A 22,837-nucleotide genomic window follows, 5' to 3' on the forward strand; every position below is an offset into this window, starting at 1 on the left:
AACGTTCACACTAGAGAGGCACTCCTGCTAACGAACCCACCGGGTAAGCTCCTTTTCAGCACAAGAAGCAAAACTATGGCTCAAGGCAGAGACAAAAAGCATACATATCTAAGGCCATAAATGTCTGGCCCTTCCTGAATATAATACTATGGTTTATATTGTTCAAGAAGCAGAACTAATCACCCGAGAAGGTTTGTAGGCATAAACACATGCACAGCTATCTCTCACTCCCAAGTTCATCCCTTGTAAAAGTGAGATACAAAAGTTGCAGCAGCACAATTAGACAAAGGTGCTTGTCATCATGCACCACAGCAAAACCCTCTGCACTAAGGCCGTACCCACACCCTTCCAGCCGAGCTTAAGCATTTTATCTCTTCTCTTTATTCTGCTACATGCATGTGTGGCTATCAATGAGACAGCAAGAGAACCAAACAGGTAATGTTGCTCAACAAAAAACTTTCCATTTAAGTGTCACTACAAACCACACGCTTCCAACCAAGCACGATCTAAGGATAGTTCCCTGAAAGTAGTAGTTTGGAACCTCATAGGGGGTATGAAGCGCAATATAAATCCAACTATAACACAGTACAACCTCTGAACAAGGCCTCCCAATTTTCCCATTTATTTAACTAGACCACAATTCTTGATTCTAAACCCAGTGATTTTACATGGTCTAGATTTAAAATTCATGCAATTACATGCCTTGGCCACCTGCTTTAGATCCCCTATTGACGGTATCAAATTTCCTAAACCTAATAGTGACTTGAAACCCTTGATCAGGCCTCTTAAACAGGTTAGCACCTTAAACACTTGAAATATATCACAACTCATGCTGTAACTTAAAACCCCTGAGCCAAATCACAGGACTGCCATCTTGGCGACTTAAACCTAGGAAATGGCTTCAGAATGCTACCACCAAACCTCATAAACCATATAACTTTTCCCTAGTGCAGACCTCTAAGGACTTAAATCCTTGATCATGTTTCCTAAGCCAGCCATTGGCTTACCACCTGGACCTTATAGCCTAATTCTTCTAGTAACGTAACCCTGGTAATTAGTCCTAGAACTTCAATTCTATGCATCTAACCTGAGTAGATGGCATCTTAAATGTACCCAGAGCATACCTCAGAAGCCTCCTAGCACTTAGCCTATGGGCCACACCCTCTAAACATTAGTGACTTAACCATTGAAGTGCCTAAAAAACCTCTCAGTGACTGAACGCCTAGACCAGACCTCTTTACCAAATACCAGTGACTTTTCCCCAAGAGCAAGCATACTAAACTTCCCACTGATCATAACCCTTATACCAGACTTACAAAACTAATAGCTCAACCCTTGGAGCAGGTCCCTTATACCAATCAGTGACTTAGCATATAGAGTAGGCCGTACATTCATTGCAATGACATAACCACTGGAAAAGAACTAAGCATCCATCCAAGTGTCCTACATTTTAAACTGTGCCTTGGGGCTTCCATTCTTGACGATGATGATGATGAGTTTCATAATGAGAGCTGTCACCTAGAATGGTTATGCGGTGCTGAGAGGATTAGTTGGGAGAAAAGGCAGTGGTGGCAAACTATGTGGGAAGCAGAGAAAAGGAAGGTCTTGAGGAAGAAGAAATAATCATCGATTAGCCAAAAAGAGAGGGTAAGGGAGTCCTAGTTCTTAGAAGTGACAAAGGAAAATGAACATCCTCAGGAAGAGTGTAGTGTCATTTTGTCATGTTTAAAGATTCAGAAGCTTGATGGCTAAGGATTAACATTTTTGTTTTGTCTGAGTTGATCTTGACAACATTTTTGAGTCATCTATGTGAATACTGCGACCAGGGAATTCTGGAGTTCAGTACAGCTGGAGGGAGAACTATCATACAGGTGCAAGATAATCTGAGTGTCGTCTGCATATGCAATGAAGGTGAATCCAAACGAGCAAACTAGGTAAGTGGACAGGGGCAAAGTAGACAAGGAACAGGGTAGGGCTAGAAGAGGAACCCAGTGAAGCCTCAGGTGTGATGTTGGAGAAAGCTGATGAAAAAGGAGACAGCTAAATTGATTATGAACTGATTTTGATGGAGTCTGAAATCTAGTTGAAGGCATTTTCCCTGATGCCAGCTTGGTAAAGGCAATCTAGTAAGAGTGGGTCAGATTTCCTTACGTAATGCTGCTGACAGATTGATAAAGACTAAGACAGCCAGCAGGCAGAGAATGTCAGGAAGAAGTAAAAGGGTGGATTCCATGCAATGGAGTACCAAGAACCCTAATTGATATGGGTCTAAGATTTGTTGGGACTTGGGGAATGAGGAAAATAGAGAACTGATTTCCTTCTTGAGATTCTTGCTGGCAAAAGAGAGTAGGGGGCTGGGCAAAAATTTCTGAGGACCTTTGGATCTATAGAAGCTTTTTTTAAATAACTGGGAACCATGTTGTTGGTTTTGGAGAGGATGAATAGCGTGATTCAGAACAGGGCCAAAGGTCGAAGGAATGAAAGATGTAAGCGGGAGGGGATCAGGATAGCAGACAGATTTTAATGCCATAAGGAGTTGGGTGATGTATTGCACAGAAAGGGAATTAATCGCTGTATATAGGAAGGAGGAAGATGTTGAGAAGGGGACAGTGAAGTACTGAAGCTCCTTCTTCAAATCTCTTTAAAGAATTAAAAGAACCTGGACAACACCAAATGGCATCCACCATATTGAATCAACCCTAGGACCAGACTTCTTAAACTGTTTTGTGACACAACCCTTAGATCTGACTTCCTAAACGATTCACTAACATAACGTCTACACCAGGAGTCCTGACACCTGTCCTCGTCTCTGAACCACAGGATAGGCAGGCTCTCCTAATCTCCCAGTGGCCTCGATGATGATCCGACCTTTGAAACCTCCTAATGACTTAGCATTTTGACCAGGTTTCATAACTTTTCCATGGTCTTAACTCTATGACCAGACCTCCTAACTCCCTTCCCACTGACTTTTGTCACAGAGCCGACCACCACAACCTCACAGTTATTAATTTCACTGACCAGATCTTCAAAGATTCCTATTGCATTAACCCCTAGAGAAGATGCCTTGAACTCCTTAGTGATTAAACAGTAGGTTAAGACTGACCATAACTGAATATCACCCTGCCTTACTAGTGTCATCGCTCCTGGATTAGGCTGTAAATCCTCTTGGTGATATAAACCTGGGATCAAGCATCCTGAATACAATCTCAGTGACTTCACCTTTAGAAGAGACCTCAAGCAACATAATCTGGATCAGAATTTCTAATCAGTGATCTTAATTAGCCCTCCGCTAAGATAGTCCTTTGCACCTGGCCTCTTACTTGTTGAGTCACCCGAGCTCTCAACTGAAATTCTTTCCTCCCTTGCCAGTGACTTAACACAGCACCAATTTGATAAACATTGTGGTGACTTGATACTTATTTACATATTTGGATGATTTGTAAGACAAAATGCGTATCTTTTTGGTGACTTTAGAGTGCTTATGTCTTGAAAAAAAATTGCACTTTATCCCTCACCTCAGTGACCTAGACCCTCAAATAACTTAACTCTTGGACCAGGAATTCTGAACCTTGGTGGCTTAACACAAGAACCAGAAAGCTCAAAATGCATTATCGCTTGAACCATACCATCCAAATCCCCCAAATGATATAAGGATTGTAGGCACCAGGTCTGCAGAGACTTAAACTCTGGGCAATACCTATTAAATATACCATTGACTTAACCACTGAATGAGACTGTCTAAGCCTTCCAGTAATAACTCCTCCGGTAATTGTTTGGCCCGAAACTAACACAATATTTCTACAGTTATACTGGTATTTCAGAAAATGTTACTGACAGAAACTCTCATACTCTAAATGCTAGTTCGTCTCTGGGCACAGATGGCGAAAATGTGTTATTTAGACTTCTGTAAAAATTCTCAAAATAATATTAGTCTTCCTTTCAGTTTATGACAGACATTTCGACCACCAAAATCATAGCAGAAGCTAGCATTTAACATCATTAAGATGCAATTTCTTGCTTTTTTCACTATTTCCCTTAGATGAAAAAACAGTGTTTTTCCTGATCAAATACAAGGAGATGATGGACGGAGCGCTGAAAACTTTTCAGACACTCACCCCCCAGTCACAGATCTGGGTTGAATCCATCATCATTCTTTAGCTCACTTCGCCACCTCAGTTCAGACACAGCCATATGCAAATAAGTCTTGACCCTATGCCTCATGGGAACAGTACAGCCCAAACTGCCACGCCAGGTATTCCTTGAGCCAGAAACAAGCATCCTGGGCCCGGTTTCTGGGTAGCACCCTTCATCAGCCAGGCTAGCTTGAATCCAGTGGCAGAGTGAGCAAGGGACCTGAGCATACCCTGCCAACTTAAGGCGAACAAAGCAAACTCAAGGAGATGGATGGAGCGCTGAAACTTTTCAAACACTCAGCCCCTAAACTGCAATGGCATGGTGAGCAAAAAAACGATGGATTTAGGCCCAGATCTCTGTACTGGGGTGAATGTATGACATTGTCCTGTATTCTGTACAACAATTGTTCTTTTTGCATTTGTCACCCCGAGTGGTACGGGTTTGCCCAGACGTGGGTCCCGTGCTCTCCATGCCACTGGAGTCAAGCTATCCTGGCTGATGAGGGGTGAAACTCCGAAAACGGTCCTAGGATGCTTGTTTCCAGTCCAGGAAGGACCTGGCCTGGCAGTTCGTGCTGGACTGTTCCCATGAGCCACAGAGTCCAGACCGATTTGCATATGGCTGGGTTCAAACTGGAATGGCATGGTGAGCAAAACAACTATGGATTTAGGTCCAGATCTCTGTACTGGGGTGAATGTATGACATTGTTCTGCAATCTGTCTATGAATTTTTCTTTTTGTGTTTTTCCTGATCATTCGAACAAGCAGTGAGACAAGATTTATTTTGATGGTTGACAAACCCAGAATAAATCCCGAAACCACTTCTGAACACTGTGGTTCACAGACTTTTCAGATCTTGTATATCTATGTATTGGATTTCAGGAAAAAAAACCTAGCTCAGAAGCAACAAAGCACTGTGCGATAAACAGGGACCTTTCTAGGGATTTAAAATTAAGTACTGTGTTTCCCCACTTTTACAGTTTTTTTTATTTTGTGGTGTTATCTGCCCATTAATGTATGTTGCATTAACTGTTTTGTCCCCTCATGTCTTAGAAAAAAAGGCAAGGAAAAAAAAAATCTAACCCATTTGCTCTAAATTCTGGCATGAGAACCTCTGAAAAAGGCTGCATGAACCATCAAGAGGAAGGTGTTTTGTTATGATTTTCTCATCAGACTGTGACGTTTTGGAACCATTTCTACTTATCTGACGTTGCACTATGTTGGTTAATTGTTTTAAAAAAAATGAACTGCTGACCTGACCGCCACCCCCAATATGCTGTTTCTAAGAAAGAAGACAACTTCAATGCAAATGTAAATATAGAGATATAAATATATTGTGTATAAAAATATTCAACATTCAGCAATTCCTTCATTATGCCATCTGTGTCAGGCACACAGACTGGTGTGGTGTTCCCCTAAACCGCGGTGCGGTAAAAGGAAACTCCTCAAAGTCTGACATTTGCAAAAATCAAAAAAAAAAAAAGGAATAATTTATAAAGCACATTTCATCTGCATTTTAAAGGCTACAAACATAAATATTTATATGTATACATTTGTACAAGATGCAAAACATTCTACCACTGGGTGACCCTGGTAAGGGTCCGATGGCATGGAGGTTAATTCCTTCATACGTGGTTCTGAGGGAGAGACAGTTCGGTCACTGACTATCCCATTAACAGATGCCACTAAGGCAGAGCAAGGTCTGCCCACAGACAATCTGTTGATCAATGGCACTTTGGAAGTTCTATCAATGGTAATCTGTTTATCTGTGGCACTTAAGGGAAAAGGGTTTGCAGCAAATTAAGCATGGCCCTAGCCAGGGTAAAGGCCAGGCATCTGCGATCGCACATTCGTGGCACAGAAGAGAAAAAAAAAGGCATGGCACTGAAAATGCCTTTGTATATGACACTGTATGAGCCACCCTCTCCAAAACTTGGCATGCCTTGGCACCAAAAGGTCAGAAAAGTCAGTGAAGTTTTGAATCTTTCGAAGGATCTTTGCTGGGTCGCCATTGTGGGTGGAGCTTGCACTTAGTTGTGGCCTAGTGAAGTTCTGGCCAAGTGATTCCTGCCCACGCTGGTCTGGTGCACGCTGCTGATACTGTTCTTCATCGAAGTGGAGAGGGAAGAGGCCAGGTGAGAGGTTACCTAATTTCAGAAGGTCCATTTCTCTACCCAAGCTTCTCCCTTTATATCCTTCAGCCTCTTTTTCTTCAGGTGCCCCAGCCTCCGCTTCAGGTGCCCACTCTGGAGGTGGTTGTGTGATGGGTGAAGAGACTTGGCACTGCAGGCTCGTGCGTGAAGACAGAGTCGTCGGAGGAACAGGTGCTGGTGGTGTCTTCGCAGGCTGGCGAGTACTGCTCAAAGGGCATGGATAGGTCTAGATACTGTGGGCAGAGACAATCAGGAGTGAGATGAGTAAAGGTCCAACCAAAAAAAAGCTGAACAGAGCAAATCAAGGCAAGACTCACAGGTTGCCTAACACAGACATTCCACAGACAGAAACATCCTAGAAAGATAGATAAACACCCCCTGGCATCCTGTTCTACAGCTGTCTATGTGCTCTTTAACTTCCCCAGCACACAAATGCTGTAAGGCAGCGGTGTATTGAGTGTTGTGAAGAAGTGGGATTATGAGGTGCAGGGCCCGCTGTGTGTATATGTAAAGTAAAGCTGGGCACTTTGGTCTAGGAAAAACGATTGTGCACTTGCCAGGAAACCTTTTCCAACTGTTCACCACTGTTACCCATGACAACCGTATACCCCTTTATTCTCTCATCCTTTTGTGATACAAAGGATGTCAGGGTGCGGTTATGGGGCTGAAGAACCTTTCCCCTAAGACAGAGAGTGAGGTTACACAACACCAGTTTTATCTTGGTCTCTGATAAAGCACCAAGAAAAGCCCTCTGCTGATCTTTTGACCAGATCAAGCATGGTAAGGTGGGACCAACTAACAAGGAGTGGGTGGTGTTCGGGGTCCTGATTGACAGGTGGCTGCCAAGATTCACATCCTTGCATGCCCTTAGTAAAGGAACCCATGGCCCTCGGATGGACTGCAAGTGCTTCCCAGAACCTTTCCGGGAAACAAGTCTAGAAACAGACTAATAAAGCCCAGTGAGCATAATCACTGGGTCAGTGAAAAAGTGCACACCTCTCAACCAGAGAGAATGAGAGATGCTCGGGGAAAACAGTTTCTTTTCAGGGCAGCATTTTTTAACCAACTTCCAAACAGATACCAGATAGCGGACAATTTACGCTAAATCTATAAGGAGTGTGCGAATTGGAGTAATTTTTTTCATGGAAAATTTAGGGGCAATTCTGCAAAATTATGTGTAAAGCATAAAGTGTGGCATGCCGGCATCTTGTGTGAGCATTTCACGCAAGGACATCGTTTGCAGAAAGAATTCACATGAGATACCGGGCATGGTGTTCGAAAAGATGTCCATATATGTTAATCAGACCCCTAAAAAAGAACCTTGCCACCCTGGTCACCCAACATTGAAGGCTGTGCCATCAAACACAGAGCTACCTGGAGACACTGAAAGAAGCAGGAATAGAGGAAGAGAAGTTTAACAAAGCCAACTCACCTCTTCAGCCACAGTCACAAGGATCCTGTCTAGTGTCTCCACTAGTTGTTTGAAGGTGGGTCTTTGTGAGGGAGCCGCGTGCCAGCATTCCCTCATGAGCATGTACCTGCAAATATAAGGAAGTACTTTAAGAATGTATCCATGAATGTGGCATATTTACAGTACATGACAAAGCATGCTTTGGAACCCCCCACCCTCTGATTACCTCCCGATCATTTGTGAGGACCATACCTTAACTTAACTGGGCCTATTTGCAGGCAATGGTTGCAAGGCACTCACCATCCTGAGTTCAGCTGGTGTGCCATATTTACAACCTATCTTTTAATGCGCAGGCTCTTATAGAATCTGAGGTAAAGTCCATCTAACCCTTCTGCCATGCCTGTCCTCCCCCGACCAGGAGCCTGGTATGTAGGCCAACTAGCTCCCCTTCCCTCCCTCCCTGGTTTATCATACTATGCAGTGGGGTACTCACAGTTCATGCGTGCAGTTGGAGGGTTTGTCCATTCGGTGCCCCTCTCGCAGTAGCTTGAAGAGTTCCTCTACGGGGATACCAGGGTATGGGGACCCCCCAAGAGTAAATATTTCCCACGTCAAGACCCCAAAAGACCACCTGAAAAACAAGATACAAGGAATGGTTACTACTGCAGAGCTTAGTGGCACAAGTGGCAAAGCCAGCCCAGAGGCACAGAACGCAAATGACAGGCACCAGGGTAGACACCAAAGAAAAAGGAGGTACAGGTGCAACAACCCTATAGGTAGCTCCCACCCATGTGCTAGTTCTATGGAGATGAGAGCAAGCAGCAGGATTCACATTTCTGGGGCCATAAGGGAGATAGAAAGCAGAAAGCTAATTACTACACAAATCCGTACAAAATAAACAAGAGCAAAAGTCACTTGGTTACTAAGTAAACCGGTAAGAGAAGCCAAGAAGGAAGCGCTGATACATTAAATCTCAGGATGATCTTCTTGTCTTAAAACCAGAACAGATGGGAGGAGAATGTGCAGAGAAGATTCATAGCGAAGCAATGATTAACTTGCATGCCCATTTCTTGAGCTAATGTTCAATTGAGCTAACTAACCATGTCCCGCTTTTCTTCCAGCAATTGTTATCTGGCCCTTTCTCCCAAACATTTAAGTGCTGTGAAAATATATCCCAGATAAGCACCTGGGAGCCATATTACATACATAGAGCGCCCTGAGTGTAACAAGCGTGTGCACCCATTTCATTTTCTGCACTCCTGGGGCACTGTAATATTACAGAAACTTTTGAGGCCCTTCTGTAATACAAATTCAACTGGCACACATATGCTGCTAGCCCTATGTTAAGGGTAAGCCTGGATGGAGTTCCTCATAGCGGAGCGCCGTGAGTGCAAAAAAAACCTCTGCTTCGCTAATCAGAGCTCTGCGAGCTGCGGAGTGCTTTCGATAAATGCAGTTTTGCTGTGATTTTCAGTACCAGATGCTTCTCCGCACTGTGCAATATTCGCAAACTGCACCATGCACAGCGTAAGTGGACGCTGCTTCCTTTCTGCCACTCTTGTGAATTTTTACTTGAGCAGCGGCTTTCTCAGCGTGAACAGTTTCTCAACGCAAGCAGTCACGAGCATACGCAACCACTCGCAATGAGAAATGTGACCGCCCGTGTTGAGAAATCTCACCGGGAGGTTGATTTTCGAAGCTCGTGCTCGCCAACTTGATGTTGACAATCTCAAACGAGGAAAAATCTCGCCGGGAGGGGGATTTTCCTCACTTGACGTTGATGAACGCGAGCGAGGAAAAAAACTCCGCTCCGCTACAATTTTTGGTAACTCCACGAGCTCTACTTAACGTGGAAAACTCCGCAAACAGAGCGGAGCTCACAGCCCAGGGTTAGTTAAGGGGACAATCCCTCATTAGCATGGGGTGTGACCTGTATCTCATGAGGGAAACATTTTGCCTCCGAAGTCTTGCCATAATATGGATGTGAGTACAGAGGCAAAGAGAAAGTCAGGAGGGATACTGACTGTGCACCAAAGCGGTGGTGTAATAAATAGCGTGAAAGGAATCCCATAGACTCCCCGATTCACCTCCTGCGGGCCGGTGCAGTCACTCATTGCACCCGTCTGCAGGCAGATCGCTATTCCCCTTGGAAGTGCAAGCCAGGTGCCGCATGCACTGTGTAAGGCGGACTTGGTTGCTTCTATCAGCTGGTCTGTCTTTCACTAATGTGTTGCCCCCAGAACAGTACGAGTTGGTGGCTGCCCTGGGGTGAACAGCGGGTAGGGTGCTCTGTACCCTTTTGTGCATCTGGCAGACCTGGTTAAAGATGAACAGCAGTAAAAATACGGGCAATGCATCCTACTATAAAATGGCCCCAGGCACACTACTTCAGCAGCAGTGCGAGCCTGCCATAAACACACACAGCACAGGTATTTCATGGACTGCAGCAGTGGAAATTCTCTCTTACAGAGAAAGGGCACAGCAATGGTAATCTTCTGATTGCTAAGACAGTGAATCAACTCACAAAAAAGGATGTCATAAATAATGTAAATTAACATCCGACCTCTAGTCCCCAAGCATTCAGGGGGTTAAACTTGGTTTCTGTAGGTGCAGTTCTTCTAATAAGGCTGCCAGACGGCTCCATACCATGAGGTATAAATGAAATACTCCACGCACAAGCTTTTCTTTTTTAGAACTCGTATTTTTAAGTTGTGTTAGTGTATTTGACTCAAACCAGAGTTTGAGTCAAATAAACTAAAAAAGTATCTAAGACCAATGTCTTATTATTAAGGGCTTCCTGACTTGAAACTCACTCAGCTGGTGCCACAAGGCCACCAAGAACCCCAGCAGCAATGAGATTTCTTTTTCTCTAACGCTAAGTACCTACCATGCTGGTCAAAGTACTGTAAGTTGCAACTTTTGCTATCACTCAAATTAGGGTACTCAATGTGCCTACTTTGGCAGTGTGGCAGACCTGAGTATGCCTTGTGTCATTCAGACTTGAGACCTGCAGATCACAGGAGCGGTTAGCTGCAAGCATTCAAATCACTGAGCCATCCTGGACACATGCTACTGATGCAGGTGGGTGCGTTGTAAGTGTCATTAGTCAGTCAGTCTCACCTCATGGATTAGTTTATTTTACTTCCCGATTATTCCTGCTGTTTCCCATCCTGCCGCCCCCCAATGTCCTTTAACTTACACATCGCTCTGGTGAGTGTACACTCGGTCAAACAAGGCCTCGGGTGCCATCCACTTCACTGGCAGGCGGCCCTGTGGGGACAAACAGACAAAGAGTCACGACCCCAATCCACAGCAAAGCGACTCCTCCCTGGAGTGTTGGTCCTATACCAAAATTTGCCACTTTCTTCCTTCGAGTCACTGTCACCTCCCAAGAGTTGCAGAGAAGGAAGGGGTGTGGGAGTGAAAGTGATACAGGATGCTGGGAGTTAAATGGACAAAGAGGCTGGAGGGGCTGGGACAGAGGGAAGGGAGCTGAGAGTTTGATGAATAGGAGCCTCTGGGTGTGTGAGGAGACATGCATGGAGCCTCTGGTGGGTCCTTGTTGAGGGGCTGGTATGGAGACTATAGTATAGGGGTTGTAGGCAATGGTGGAGGCAGATGTGGACAGTTCCCAGGATGCATCACTCACGTTGCTCGTCTTCTTGTAGTAATCGATGTCATGCACTCCTCTAGCCAGTCCGAAGTCAGCGATCTTCATGACGTTCTCGCCAGTCACCAGCACGTTGCGCGCTGCCAGGTCCCTGTGGATGCACTGCAGAGGGAAGAGAAGTCCCTTTAAAGGCCATTCAGCAAGCATCCAATCTCCCAGCACTCATCTTTGGTGGCTTTGGGTACCCCCCCACCCTCCACCACGCACTGCACTCTTAGCGCCTAATCGAAGCATCCCCTTTTCCAGCATCCGTACACACCTGGAGCAGCCTCTATGGCTGCTGTGCTGCCCTCTCACCTTACCTCCTCTGCACAAAGACTTTACTTTGAACTCTGACCTTTTCCCACGGGTCCCATCCCAGTGTTCACGGCGCGCACATCCACCCCAGGGCCCACACTTCCCACCCTCTCCGGGCTCAGGCACTCCGGTTGAGCAACAATGCAGGGCCAGGGAGCTCAGGCAGTCAGAGCTGCCCCACGTGTCTGCGGCTGTAATAAGCAGGCCTCTTGAACATGGCACTGTCACGCCAGCTATCTCCACCCCCACCCCCCCTGAACAGGTTGACAGTACTGGACACAAGAATAACACGAGCCCTCGAGCCCCTCCCCCAGTGCCCTCCCAAATATCACCTCACATGAGCCCGAGAACTCTCCCATATTAGTCTCCCAGAACCCACGCCACACCAGCCCTAGACATGTTTCTTTCTATCCTCAGAGAGTTGCCTTAAGGTAGGCTTAAGGAATGCATCCGACTAGTGCCCATGGGGAAATGTACTGTAGACCACAAAAGTCACTTTTGACTAGCTGTGAAAGCTTCCAGCCACTGCAGACCCCAATTTCCGTGTCAAAGTTGCTAGCCACTACAGAGCCCGATTTTCGTGTCAAAGTTGCTAGCCACTACAGAGTCCGATTTTCGTGTCAAAGTTGCTAGCCACTACAGAGCCCGATTTCCGTGTCAAAGCTGCTAGCCACTACAGAGCCCGATTTCCGTGTCAAAGCTGCTAGCCACTACAAACCCCGATTTCCGTGTCAAAGCTGCTAGCCAATACAGACCCCGATTCCCGATTTCCGTGTCAAAGCTGCTAGCCAATACAGACCCCGATTCCCGTGTCAAAGCTGCTAGCCACTACAGACCCCGATTTCCGTGTCAAAGCTGCTAGCACCTACAGACCCAGAGTTCTGTGTTAAAGCTGCTAGCCACTACAGACCCGAATTCCTGGTCACACTAGTCTCAGTACTGCCTCAGTCCAAATCTCTTAAGTCGGCTTCTTATTGGCCCCCAGGCCCACCTAATATTAACTACCAAGGTCCAATTCCCACTAGACCCCATTGGCCTGCCTCCATGTTGAGGCAACCTCAAATTGTACAGAGGCATGCCTCACATTAGTTTCTGAGGCTATCTTCCCACCCGTCACTAAGGTCCACCTCTTAATAGTTCACAAGACCCCCACCTCAGGCCAAGTCGACGAGGTTTGCCAAACATTAGGCCCAAGGATCCTCTCACACTGTTCTATGAGGTTCTAGTACCTAAACCTGCCACAAACTAGAATAAAACTGAGTAAGACGTTCGTCCAGACACCTGCCCTGTTCAGTTAATCATGACTTGCTGGTCTCTTACCCTCTTGGACTCCAGGTATGCCATCCCCCGTGCCACTTGGTAAGAGCAAGACACCAAGTCCTGGAAGGACAACTGTTCCTCTGGCACCTTGGTCATGTCGAATGTGTAATCCGGGCTTGGCGGCCGGCGGGCACGCAGGTATTCTCGCAGGTTCCCTTTGGAGGCGTACTCCACAACCATGTACAGCGGCCCTGTGTGCACAGTTCCAGAGGGTTTAGACATTTTCACATTTATGGATTTCCATATTCAACAGAGTGCAATTCAAGAGCCACAGACAAATTACAAGTCTGGCCTGCAGATGCCTCACCCAACATCCCTATCATGGTCCGACTGGAAGTGCCAGGAGCCATCTGAAAGCAACACACTACACACGCACTGCTCCAAACACTAGGTGTCCTAACATTCATCCACCTTAGCGGGTACCTTGGTATCTGTCTTGCCCCGTCCCTGTCATTCATGTTTCTGTGTTCCCTATACGCGGTCACTTGGACACATCTCAGAGAGTCACACACCATCCAGACCGCAATCACACACTATACTGCCCCATTCCAGTGTTCTCGATGCTCCCCAGTCATCATTTTGAGGAACTCAATCACTCCCCGTCACTGATTTCCTTTCCCCATGTAACTGATTGCTGTAGGTGAATCTCTGACGCTCGCCATACTGGATACCCTCTGTGTAGTTTTAAATCGTGGAGCCCCTGTTACCCACCAACTTGCCAAACTTGTCACTTCCTCTTCCCAGTTCCCATTTAAAAAAAAAATAAATGTTATTGAGTTTTACGGTACATAGCCGGAAATGCCCCGTGCACATATTTCAGATGCGGTATGTATGAGAGGAGACCAATTATACCTAAACAACAGTATCGCTAGAGAACATACAGGCCAACTAAACTTGGCACAGGTTACAAAATGTTCCACCGTAGGAAATGTCCAGAAGAACATATATAGGTGACAGAAGTTGCTCCTCGAGCAATAGTATGGTCTACCTTGATCTTATTGCCAGGTTTAAGGAGGGTCAAGGGACGGCAGGGGAGGCAGGTCTATACCCTGGTATATTGCACGGCGAGACCATATCTTGCTGTGTGTTTAGCAACGTGCCTGGTACATGACAATCTCACCCCCCCCCCGCCTGTTCCCATTTTACTGGTAAACACTCCCTGCCTGTCACACAGTCCTGGGTGTCAGCATCTTCTCACACACACACTCCCCAATGAGTGCCCCTGTCTTTACCAGTCACTTGCCATCTCAACCATTCACCATCCTGAACGTCCCACAAACCCCATAATTTGCTGTCCTGGGTACCCTGCTACGCCCACCACTCACCGTCCTGGGTGCAGACCCCCAGCAGGTTGATGATATTTTTGTGCTTCCCCATCAATTTCATCAGCTCCATCTCCGAGATCAGGTCTGACAGCTCCTTGTCCGTACCCTTCTCTGCGAGGTAAACAGGGCGGTGTTAGCATGGGTGCCAGGGCGGGGAACTTCATGGTACGGTGTAAACGGGGACGAGCGCAGGCTAGGAAAGCATAGCGAGGATAGATGAAGAGTTTCGTGGAGCCATGGAAGAAAGCCAAATGACCTGAGGCTGGGCACTATTATGAGTCAGGCAGAGAGTGGAGTTCATGTTGTGTTTTGTGAAGGCAACTTCACGTTGTGTTGCGTCAAGGTGAGTTTAACTTGTGTTTTGTCAAGGTGAGTTTAACTTGTGTTTTGTCAAGGTGAGTTCAACTTGTGTTGTGTGATGGTGAGTTCAGGTTGTGTTGTGTCAAGGTGAGTTCAGATTGGCACACAGCTTAATTACGCCCTTGCTTATTATTACTCCAGTGAAAGAACATCTCTCCCTCTCCAAAACACATTCACCACTACCAAGGAATAAACAGCTAGAGCAAAAGAAGGAACTGCGTTTAGTAATAATGTAGTGATCATGATCTCAAGCTCTCAGATAAAACCTAAGCTGTGGCAGCAGAAAAGGTAATTTTACTTTACTGCAGTTAGAGGGCCATCATAGCTAGAAGGCACAATTTTAGCTTTGAGTAGGCTTCAATAGTAGAGTAATCTCACAGTTCTTTCTGACTCCACAGACACACTAGGACACTTAATAAACTGTCCAGAAACGGATTACTATTTCAAAGAAAGTGAGAATCTCTTCGAAGGTTAATCTTTGTCTACCTAGAAACAAGCTATGCTTGTTCCTTTAATTAACTGGTGAGGTGTTGCCATGTTCATTTGCTGTTTCTGTACTACGAGTTCTTCACTCTTACAGAACAGGCCTTTTTTGTTGTTGCTCAAAATGGTAGTAATATGTGGTTTTGTAACTTATGCGTAAAGTCTTGTCCATCATTGTGCGAGACAGGAAGGTGCTGAAGAAAAGAATTACCAGAGGTGAGGACCTATAGCCAACAGGGGACGTCTACTGTGACACGAACCAGAGGCCAAAAGGGACCCTAGCAAAGGAAGAAAGGTGGTTTGAAAGGGGAAATGGGAGAGAAGGCAAACCTACCTTTCAGCATCTTGATGGCCACAGTGATGGCTTTATCAGGTTGATCCTTGTTGATACCATAGGCTTCTGCTCGAACGACTTGACCGAAGCAACCCTCCCCAAGGGGCTTTCCCAACACTAATCTGCAAGAGAGCAAATAAAGAGTGAGATTTTATTGCATACCCCATGGTTATCAAATCTGAGGTCCCGAACATATATAGAACAAATACCCCACTGAACATCTCAGACACAATCCAGGCAATTACCTCTCTCGAGGAAACTCCCACTTGGAATCCAGAGGTAAGTCGAACTCCAGAACTCCGGGCAACATAGGGGTGCAGCTGGATGAAAGGCGGGTGACCCTCACCAGGGAGGTGCTAGACTTCCCCGAAGAACTTGACTCCAAGGAAAACTGCAAATAAAAGGCAAGGCAGGTAAGGTAAGGTATGAGAGAAACATGCATGAAAGGATCAAGAAAGCGAAGAAATGAAAGAGAGGGGGGCGAGGTGAAGAGAAAAGAAAATTATAAGAAATAGAGAGGGACTTAGGGATAGAGGGAGAGCAATTGAAGACGAGAGGAAAAAGAGAAGAGTAACTGGAGAGACCGGTGAGGAGAGAGGAACAGAAAGAAAAGAGGAAAAGAGGGAAATTGAATGATGGGACAGAAATAGGCGGAAAGCATTACAAATTGGAGGGAAGAAGGGCAATAAAGAGAATTGTGAAAGATACCAGTGACTTGGGAGGAACAGAATGAAATGAAGGATAGTGGGAAGGGAACTGTGGGGAAAACAACAGAGGGGAAAGTGGCAGATAAGGGAAAATGGAAGAAAAAAGGCAAACAGAAAGAGTAGAAGACTGGCAGAGAAAATGTCAAGAAGCAGGGGCAAGAGGATCACTGTAGAGGAACATGGGAGAGAATAGAACGGATACAAGAGAAAAGGATGGAGAGAATTGAAGTAAGGGGAAAAAGAAGAGAGTAATGGGAGAAAGACGAACAGAACGGTGGACATGGGAGATACTGAAGGTATAAACAGGTAATTCAACATGAATCCAGAGACAGGAATGGCCAAGAGGAGTGAGGGATATACCATCAGGTTGAATGGAAAAAGGATAGAAGACAGAGAACAAAAAGGAAAAAGAAACCACGCACCTGTCTCATGAGAGGGAACCTAGAGAGCTTGTGTACAGTAGCCGGCTCCAGGTGAGTCTTGGTTGGTGGCAGCTGCATCCTACAGAGTACGACGATCACAGCCGCCATCAGAAGTGCTAGTGAGCCAGAGGTGTATATAATGATGTCTGTGTACCGTGTTTCCGGGCCATCAGCTTCCTTAGCAAAGTCTTCTTCTGAAGAAGAGAAGGATATATCAGCCTATGTTCCCTGCCTCATGCCACACCCCTGAAGCCCCCACTCAACTATCAGTGATGCCCTCCACCTACTGACACTTCCCCCACCTACTAACATCTCGTACTTTTTCACTTTGATGGTTTTTCCAAGTTACTCCCATTCTAGCATCACCCTTTTCAGCCCTCAGAGCTTCTACATGTTCTTGCGGTGTTCATACCCACAATATGTCTTCCATACTACTTTGTCTCAACTTGTTTTAGCATTGCCCCATCAAAGCTCACCTGTGGCAGCACCCTAGGCGCAGCTTCACCCTGCAGTATGCCCCCACTGCGTCTTGCTCTGTTTCGCCTGGCACAGTCTCCTGCTTCAATCACAGCCCTCTGCCCCAACTCGTTACAGCTGCCTGCCTCACCTGACATAAACCCATTCCCTCCAAAGGTCTACTGTCTCACCTGGCAGCACAGTCAACCAGGCAGACTGGTAGGAAAGACCAATGGAGTTGCCAGCGAGGCAGGTGTATTCACCGGCATCTTCAAACGACACGTTGTGCAGATAAAGCACCTCCACCTCGGAGCTGTTGATGTCCGCAGTCTGGAAAATAAAGAGAGAGAAGTGAGAAATTGTTCATACACTTGAAACAGCTACAGAAAATCACTGACACAGAGTAATCATTCAGAAAATAGAATGCAGCCACAACAGTGTCTTTCAACACTAGAAGTCAACGCAAGACCGGAACTATTTGTACATCATGCAGTGGTACTGAGCTTGCATGTTTTATTGACCATGATTTGTAATTTAATTATGTGAATTGCTGATCTCAGAATGTTGCTGTTGCTGCTCTATGGTATTGTGTTGGGTTGTGCATTCTCACTGATCGACTATTGTGATGTGTTGTTGCAGATTTCATAGTAATGTGCACTGTTAAAGATCTCTTGGCTTTTTGTTGCACAGTTATTCTGATCTCTTGCTGTTGTGTAATGCAGGGTGTGGTATTGCCAGATGTTGATAATCTTTTGGGTTTTTGCAATACTGATTTCATAGTGTTGTGTTTTGCAGTGTTCCTGATCTACGGTTCCTGTGTTCCTTCTCATTTAATTCGCAGAAAATGGACTCTGTATGTCAGGGCGCCTCACCTTGAGAACCTGCACGAAAGGGACCCCATCTGGCCCATAGCGACTGCCGTTCACCTCGATGTGCTTCAGCCACTGGATATGTGGCTGGGCATCGCTGTACACCTTACAGAAGAACTGCACGTCGCTGCCCAGCATGGCCGTAGTGTTGGCCGGTAACCCTGCTTGAAGAATTGGTCGGTGAGGGGACCTCTCTGTGAATGGGAAACACAAACCAACACGTTAGAGGACAACAGAACGCAGTTGGGTGAATTCTCAACAAACAGTGAGACATGGGCGGGCTCATCTGGGTTCATGGATCTTAAGAGAAGAGCAACACAATCAGAAAATGTCATCATTTGTAATACCTGTCTCTCATCACTGTATTTTCATGGAACATGTGTCAAAAGATGCAAAAATGAATTAACAACCCAGGTTTTATTGTATAAAGATGTACCATTATGGAGATTTTTGAATGTATAAAACACCTCATATTAAAGATTTATGAACGTATCAATGAACAGATCCTAGAGATACCCAAGACTATAAAACCTCCAATGCTAAAGAATAATTAATATATTCAAGATTCCATACTGGAGATTTGTAATTAAATCAATGTGTATATACTGACGGCAGCATGCTGGATATTTGTGGATCATACATCAAAAATATCTGAATACAGGTCCAGTGTTGGATATTGCTGACCAGGGGCATCCGCTTCAGAAAATAATAAGGGTTCAAAAATCCTGGTATCACAAAATCGGTACATGTAGCAAATTAGCAAAAAAGTTTAAGTGGGGAGTGTGTGTTTGTAGGGTGGAAGGAGATGGATGACCTGGTAGTTCAAGGATTCTTGGAAAAATTTGGTTCAATGGTCCCTTTATGATACAACATTCTTAAATGAATGAATAAATTGTGTCAACTGTTGCTTAAAAAATTAGAATTTTAAGAGCCCATTAATGAGAGAAATTTTAGCTATGTGTGCACACAAGTGAAACAAAAGTATACTGAACAGTTTTCTGATTTCTCCTCAATGAATACCCCAGCGTTTTTTAAATTGTATTGATTATATAGTTAATACTTCTTATTTCAACTGTTGGTAAGGATTGAGTAATGAAATGATGGACAGAGCGTCGACAATACAAGCACTCACCCCCAGTCAACTGATCTGGGTTTAATCCATCACCGTTCTTTAGCCCACTCTGCCACCCCAGTTCAGACATTTATTTTTATTTTATTTTAAAAGTTTTATATAGCGCTGGCTAGACCCGGAGGTATCAGAGCGCTTTACATGAGCCTCGGATCATAGTTACAGGTTACATCGTTACAAAGGTTACACAGTTCTTAGAGCATGGCAACATAGTTACTTGTAAGGTCGGGATAAACAATAAGCACAAATACGTAAGGGGAAAAGAAGGCAAGGTGAGAGATTCAGGGGAGGGGGGTTGGAGTAGGGGAAATAGACAGATAATGAAGGCGGGAAAGAGGAGGGGAGGGTGAGAGACACATAGGGAGAAGAGGGGAAGGGGGGATCAGTTGACTGGGGGTGAGTGCTTGTATTGTCAACGCTCCGTCCATCATTTCCTTTGGTTTTCCCAGGATTGAGTAATGACAGCACAATGTTTTTATTCATTGCACTTCTTAAATCACCATTTTTAAATCATTGTGCATAACAAGCTAGTACAATCTTCTACTATTTTTAACGAAATCAAATAAAAGTATTATTGACGCTGCCAATCAACAGCTGCAATTGTCTCTGCAAACTGTTAAGGCTAGGCACTACAGCCCAAAGCACGGTTTCTGATGTAACTGCATCCCAAATAAAAACTGGACACATACTTACTATAATCCTACTGCTAAAATGATGAACTACAAACACAAAGAAACCTCCTGAAGTTGAGAAAAGAGCTCTAACAGTGGGGGCTGGGGGATTACAAAGAAACTGAGCTTTTGTGGCCTGTGACGGACTCTGCCCTAGCGGTATTTCATAACTGCAAACCTTCCAATGTAAAGACAGGCCAGTCATTGACTAGTCTCACGTCAGCCCTTTTAGGATAGGCCTTTAAAAAGGGGGTGCCCCACCTGACCTTCGGCACGGTCACCTGGAATGGTAACCTGTTGCGTAACACCACGTGCTTGTAATTTCCCTTCAGTTCACCATGTGCCATCCAATGCCTGCTTTGCCTGTAGATCAATCAGATCATCACGCCACTCTCACGCGGCAAGTGACGTCACGAGATCGATGCACCGGAAATGGGCATGTGGAGTCTTTCAGTGAAAGTCCAGAGCAGAGCACTGCCCAGGACAAAGTCTGCAAAGGCAGCGCACAGAGTGAGGATTGTTGTGCCTGTGTAAAGGTCCTCTCGGTGTATTTACTTTGCAAATACCTGTCTGGGCGCAGTACTTTGCATTCTGTGTACGGAGCCGAGTCTCCGGGGCGGAGTGAGGGATTTAATGTCGGTTTGGGGGAGGGGCACTGTCCGTCGCACTGGTCAGGCGCCCTCCCCAGGTACAGGGCCGGCTGGACTGGGCACGGTGTATCTGGGGCTGCGGCAGGTTAATGACAGGCTGCCCGAAGCAAGGAGACAAGACAGTGCGAGGAGGAGGCTGGTTACTAATTACTCCCAGTTTATGGCTCCTCCATGTCTGTGTTCTTTGAAGCCTCGCGGTGGAGAGAGGTGACCTCTGAGAGTCCCGGCCTGGCCGCCTGGTCCAGGGGAATGGGCCTGTGAGGCAACACTGCCCGGCCTCTGCCTGCACAAGCCCACCAGGGCACCTCCTGCCCCCTACCACCCCGGGTGGAAATTCCAGTTAACCAGTTACAATTTGTTTCAACGGACTCCAGCCGCCGTATGAGGCCTTTTGGGCACTGGACGCAATGTCACTTGAGGAACCTACTTTACAGTATCTGGTTTCTGAAATGATGTTTCGCCCCTCAGTTGAATAATTTTTGCGCCATACTTCAATGCTGTTTAATGTGGAAAAGTTCAGCTCGGACAATACAGTTTATTGAAGTGATATTTGATCTGTTAATTCACTAACCATGCTGTAGTTGCCCCAAATTGGCTTGATGTGGCAATACCTCAGCTCTGGTAATAGGAGTTTATGAACCCTGGTGTTAAGATGCTAGGAGGATAACCACTGATGTCTTTTCTTGGGCTGAACTGACGTCAAACCTCCCCTTTTCCCAATTTATTAACACTCCTGTTAAGTATTGTATTCCTAATGATTCTCTAGGGCTTCCAAACATTTTTTTTAAATTAAATATGATATAAATCTTGTAAATTGAGTGAGGTGCTCTGAGGGTCCTAGGGGCCTGGTTTACAACAATAAAGACCTTTCTAAAAAAAAATAGGGAAAATGCTACAATTCACCTAAAATACAAACTATCGGCAACTACACACTGATAATCGTGGATTTCCCCCAGCAAAGTTCAGTAGATATACCAGCGGAGATAATTTCTGAGCTCTCAAATTAATTTCCATCAAGATAGGGAGATGGCCTAGAGGTGGAGGAGTCTAGTGGGGGGGGGGGGGGGGGGGCGGGGGGGCAGAGAAACTTAAAATAGATCATCCTGGTGTGAGGTCTGACTATAGTGAGACTAACAACAAGGTGTATAGGAGGCAATATCTACCTTCTGTGTAGGGCCGGGGTAATTGAGAGGTTGGGAGAGCTAGAGGGAATGACGCTGGTGGTAAAACTCATAGAGGATGAGTCCGGACAGTGGCTGGACCAAGAAGGCTGGTAACAACTCCCGGTGGGAGGGCTATTTCTATGAAACTGAGTCCCAGCGAGAAACTCTGCATGAAAGGTCCAGAGAGTGAGAGAGGTTGGGTGGATGAATAGGACAGGGTTGCTGGGTAGGAATGTTTGAGACAGGGTGGGTGAAGGTAAAAAAGCAGGGGTGATGGTCCACAGGGGTATTGGAGGCAGGTCTGCAGGAGTGAGGCTGGAGTAAGGGATGGTTTCATGAATCCGGTTCCAGAGGGTGACTGGGAGAAAGGCCTGGAGGAGTGAGGCTGGGGTATGGGATGGTTTCATGAAAATCAGGTACTCACCAAGCACATCTAGGAGGTAACTGTAGCTAATGCTGCCAAACTTGTTCTCCACTAGGCAGGTATAATTGCCCCGGTCCGAGGGTACAACACTCTCCATGACCAGGCTCCAGTGCTGGTGGCGCAGCTAGAAGGACGACACAAGGAAACTTAAGACATGGAGGAGGCACTGCACACTCCTCAGTACCCCCTCAACTTGCTCACACTGCTAATAGGCACATCAGCCCAGCTCACACTGCTAACAGGCACATCAGCCCAGCTCACACTGCTAATAGGCACATCAGCCCAGCTCACACTGCTAACAGGCACATCAGCCCAGCTCACACTGCTAATAGGCACATCAGCCCAGCTCACACTGCTAATAGGCACATCAGCCCAGCTCACACTGCTGATAGATGCATCAGCCCAGCTCACACTGCTAATAGCCACATCAGCCCAGCTCACACTGCTAATAGCCACATCAGCCCAGCTCACACTGATAATAGACACAACAGCCCAGCTCACACTGCTGACTAATAGACACATCAGCCCAGCTCACACTGCTGACTAATAGACACATCAGCCCAGCTCACACTGCTGACTAATAGACACATCAGCCCAGCTCACACTGCTGACTAATAGACACATTAGCCCAGCTCACACTGCTAATAGACACATCAGCCCAGCTCACACTGCTGACTAATAGACACATCAGCCCAGCTCACACTGTTGACGAAGACACATCACCAAGGTTCACACTAATAGACACATCACCCCAGCTCGCACTACTGATTAATAGACTCATCAGTTCCCACTGCCTATGAACAAACCCCAACCTTAGTTGAGAATGGAACAGCGCTAGGCCCAGGGCTCCCGTGGATCCA

General features: G+C 45.9%; 1 protein-coding gene across 10 annotated transcripts in view; it reads right to left on the reverse strand.

The window, feature by feature from the left end:
• Positions 1-5,445: 5,445 nt before the first annotated feature.
• The window catches only part of FGFR4 (fibroblast growth factor receptor 4), a 104,182-nt gene continuing 86,790 nt past the window's right edge, over positions 5,446-22,837 (reverse strand). For 8 of the 10 annotated variants that reach the window (XM_078652786.1, XM_078652789.1, XM_078652787.1 and 5 more), the window contains 13 exons: positions 21,978-22,101; positions 17,944-18,134; positions 17,263-17,401; positions 16,616-16,809; positions 15,732-15,877; positions 15,487-15,608; positions 14,310-14,420; positions 12,985-13,175; positions 11,347-11,469; positions 10,897-10,967; positions 8,191-8,328; positions 7,719-7,824; positions 5,446-6,519 (listed from right to left, as the gene is read on the reverse strand). In XM_078652786.1, coding sequence (XP_078508912.1) covers positions 6,367-6,519; positions 7,719-7,824; positions 8,191-8,328; positions 10,897-10,967; positions 11,347-11,469; positions 12,985-13,175; positions 14,310-14,420; positions 15,487-15,608; positions 15,732-15,877; positions 16,616-16,809; positions 17,263-17,401; positions 17,944-18,134; positions 21,978-22,101 — 1,809 coding nt within the window. In that variant the 3' untranslated portion in view covers positions 5,446-6,366. The remainder of the gene's footprint in view (positions 6,520-7,718; positions 7,825-8,190; positions 8,329-10,896; positions 10,968-11,346; positions 11,470-12,984; positions 13,176-14,309; positions 14,421-15,486; positions 15,609-15,731; positions 15,878-16,615; positions 16,810-17,262; positions 17,402-17,943; positions 18,135-21,977; positions 22,102-22,837) is intronic. The other 2 variants (XM_078652792.1, XM_078652791.1) reach the window with 1 other exon arrangement.

Source organism: Lissotriton helveticus, chromosome 7 (genome assembly GCF_964261635.1).
Source record: "Lissotriton helveticus chromosome 7, aLisHel1.1, whole genome shotgun sequence".
Classification (NCBI taxonomy): domain Eukaryota; kingdom Metazoa; phylum Chordata; class Amphibia; order Caudata; family Salamandridae; genus Lissotriton; species Lissotriton helveticus.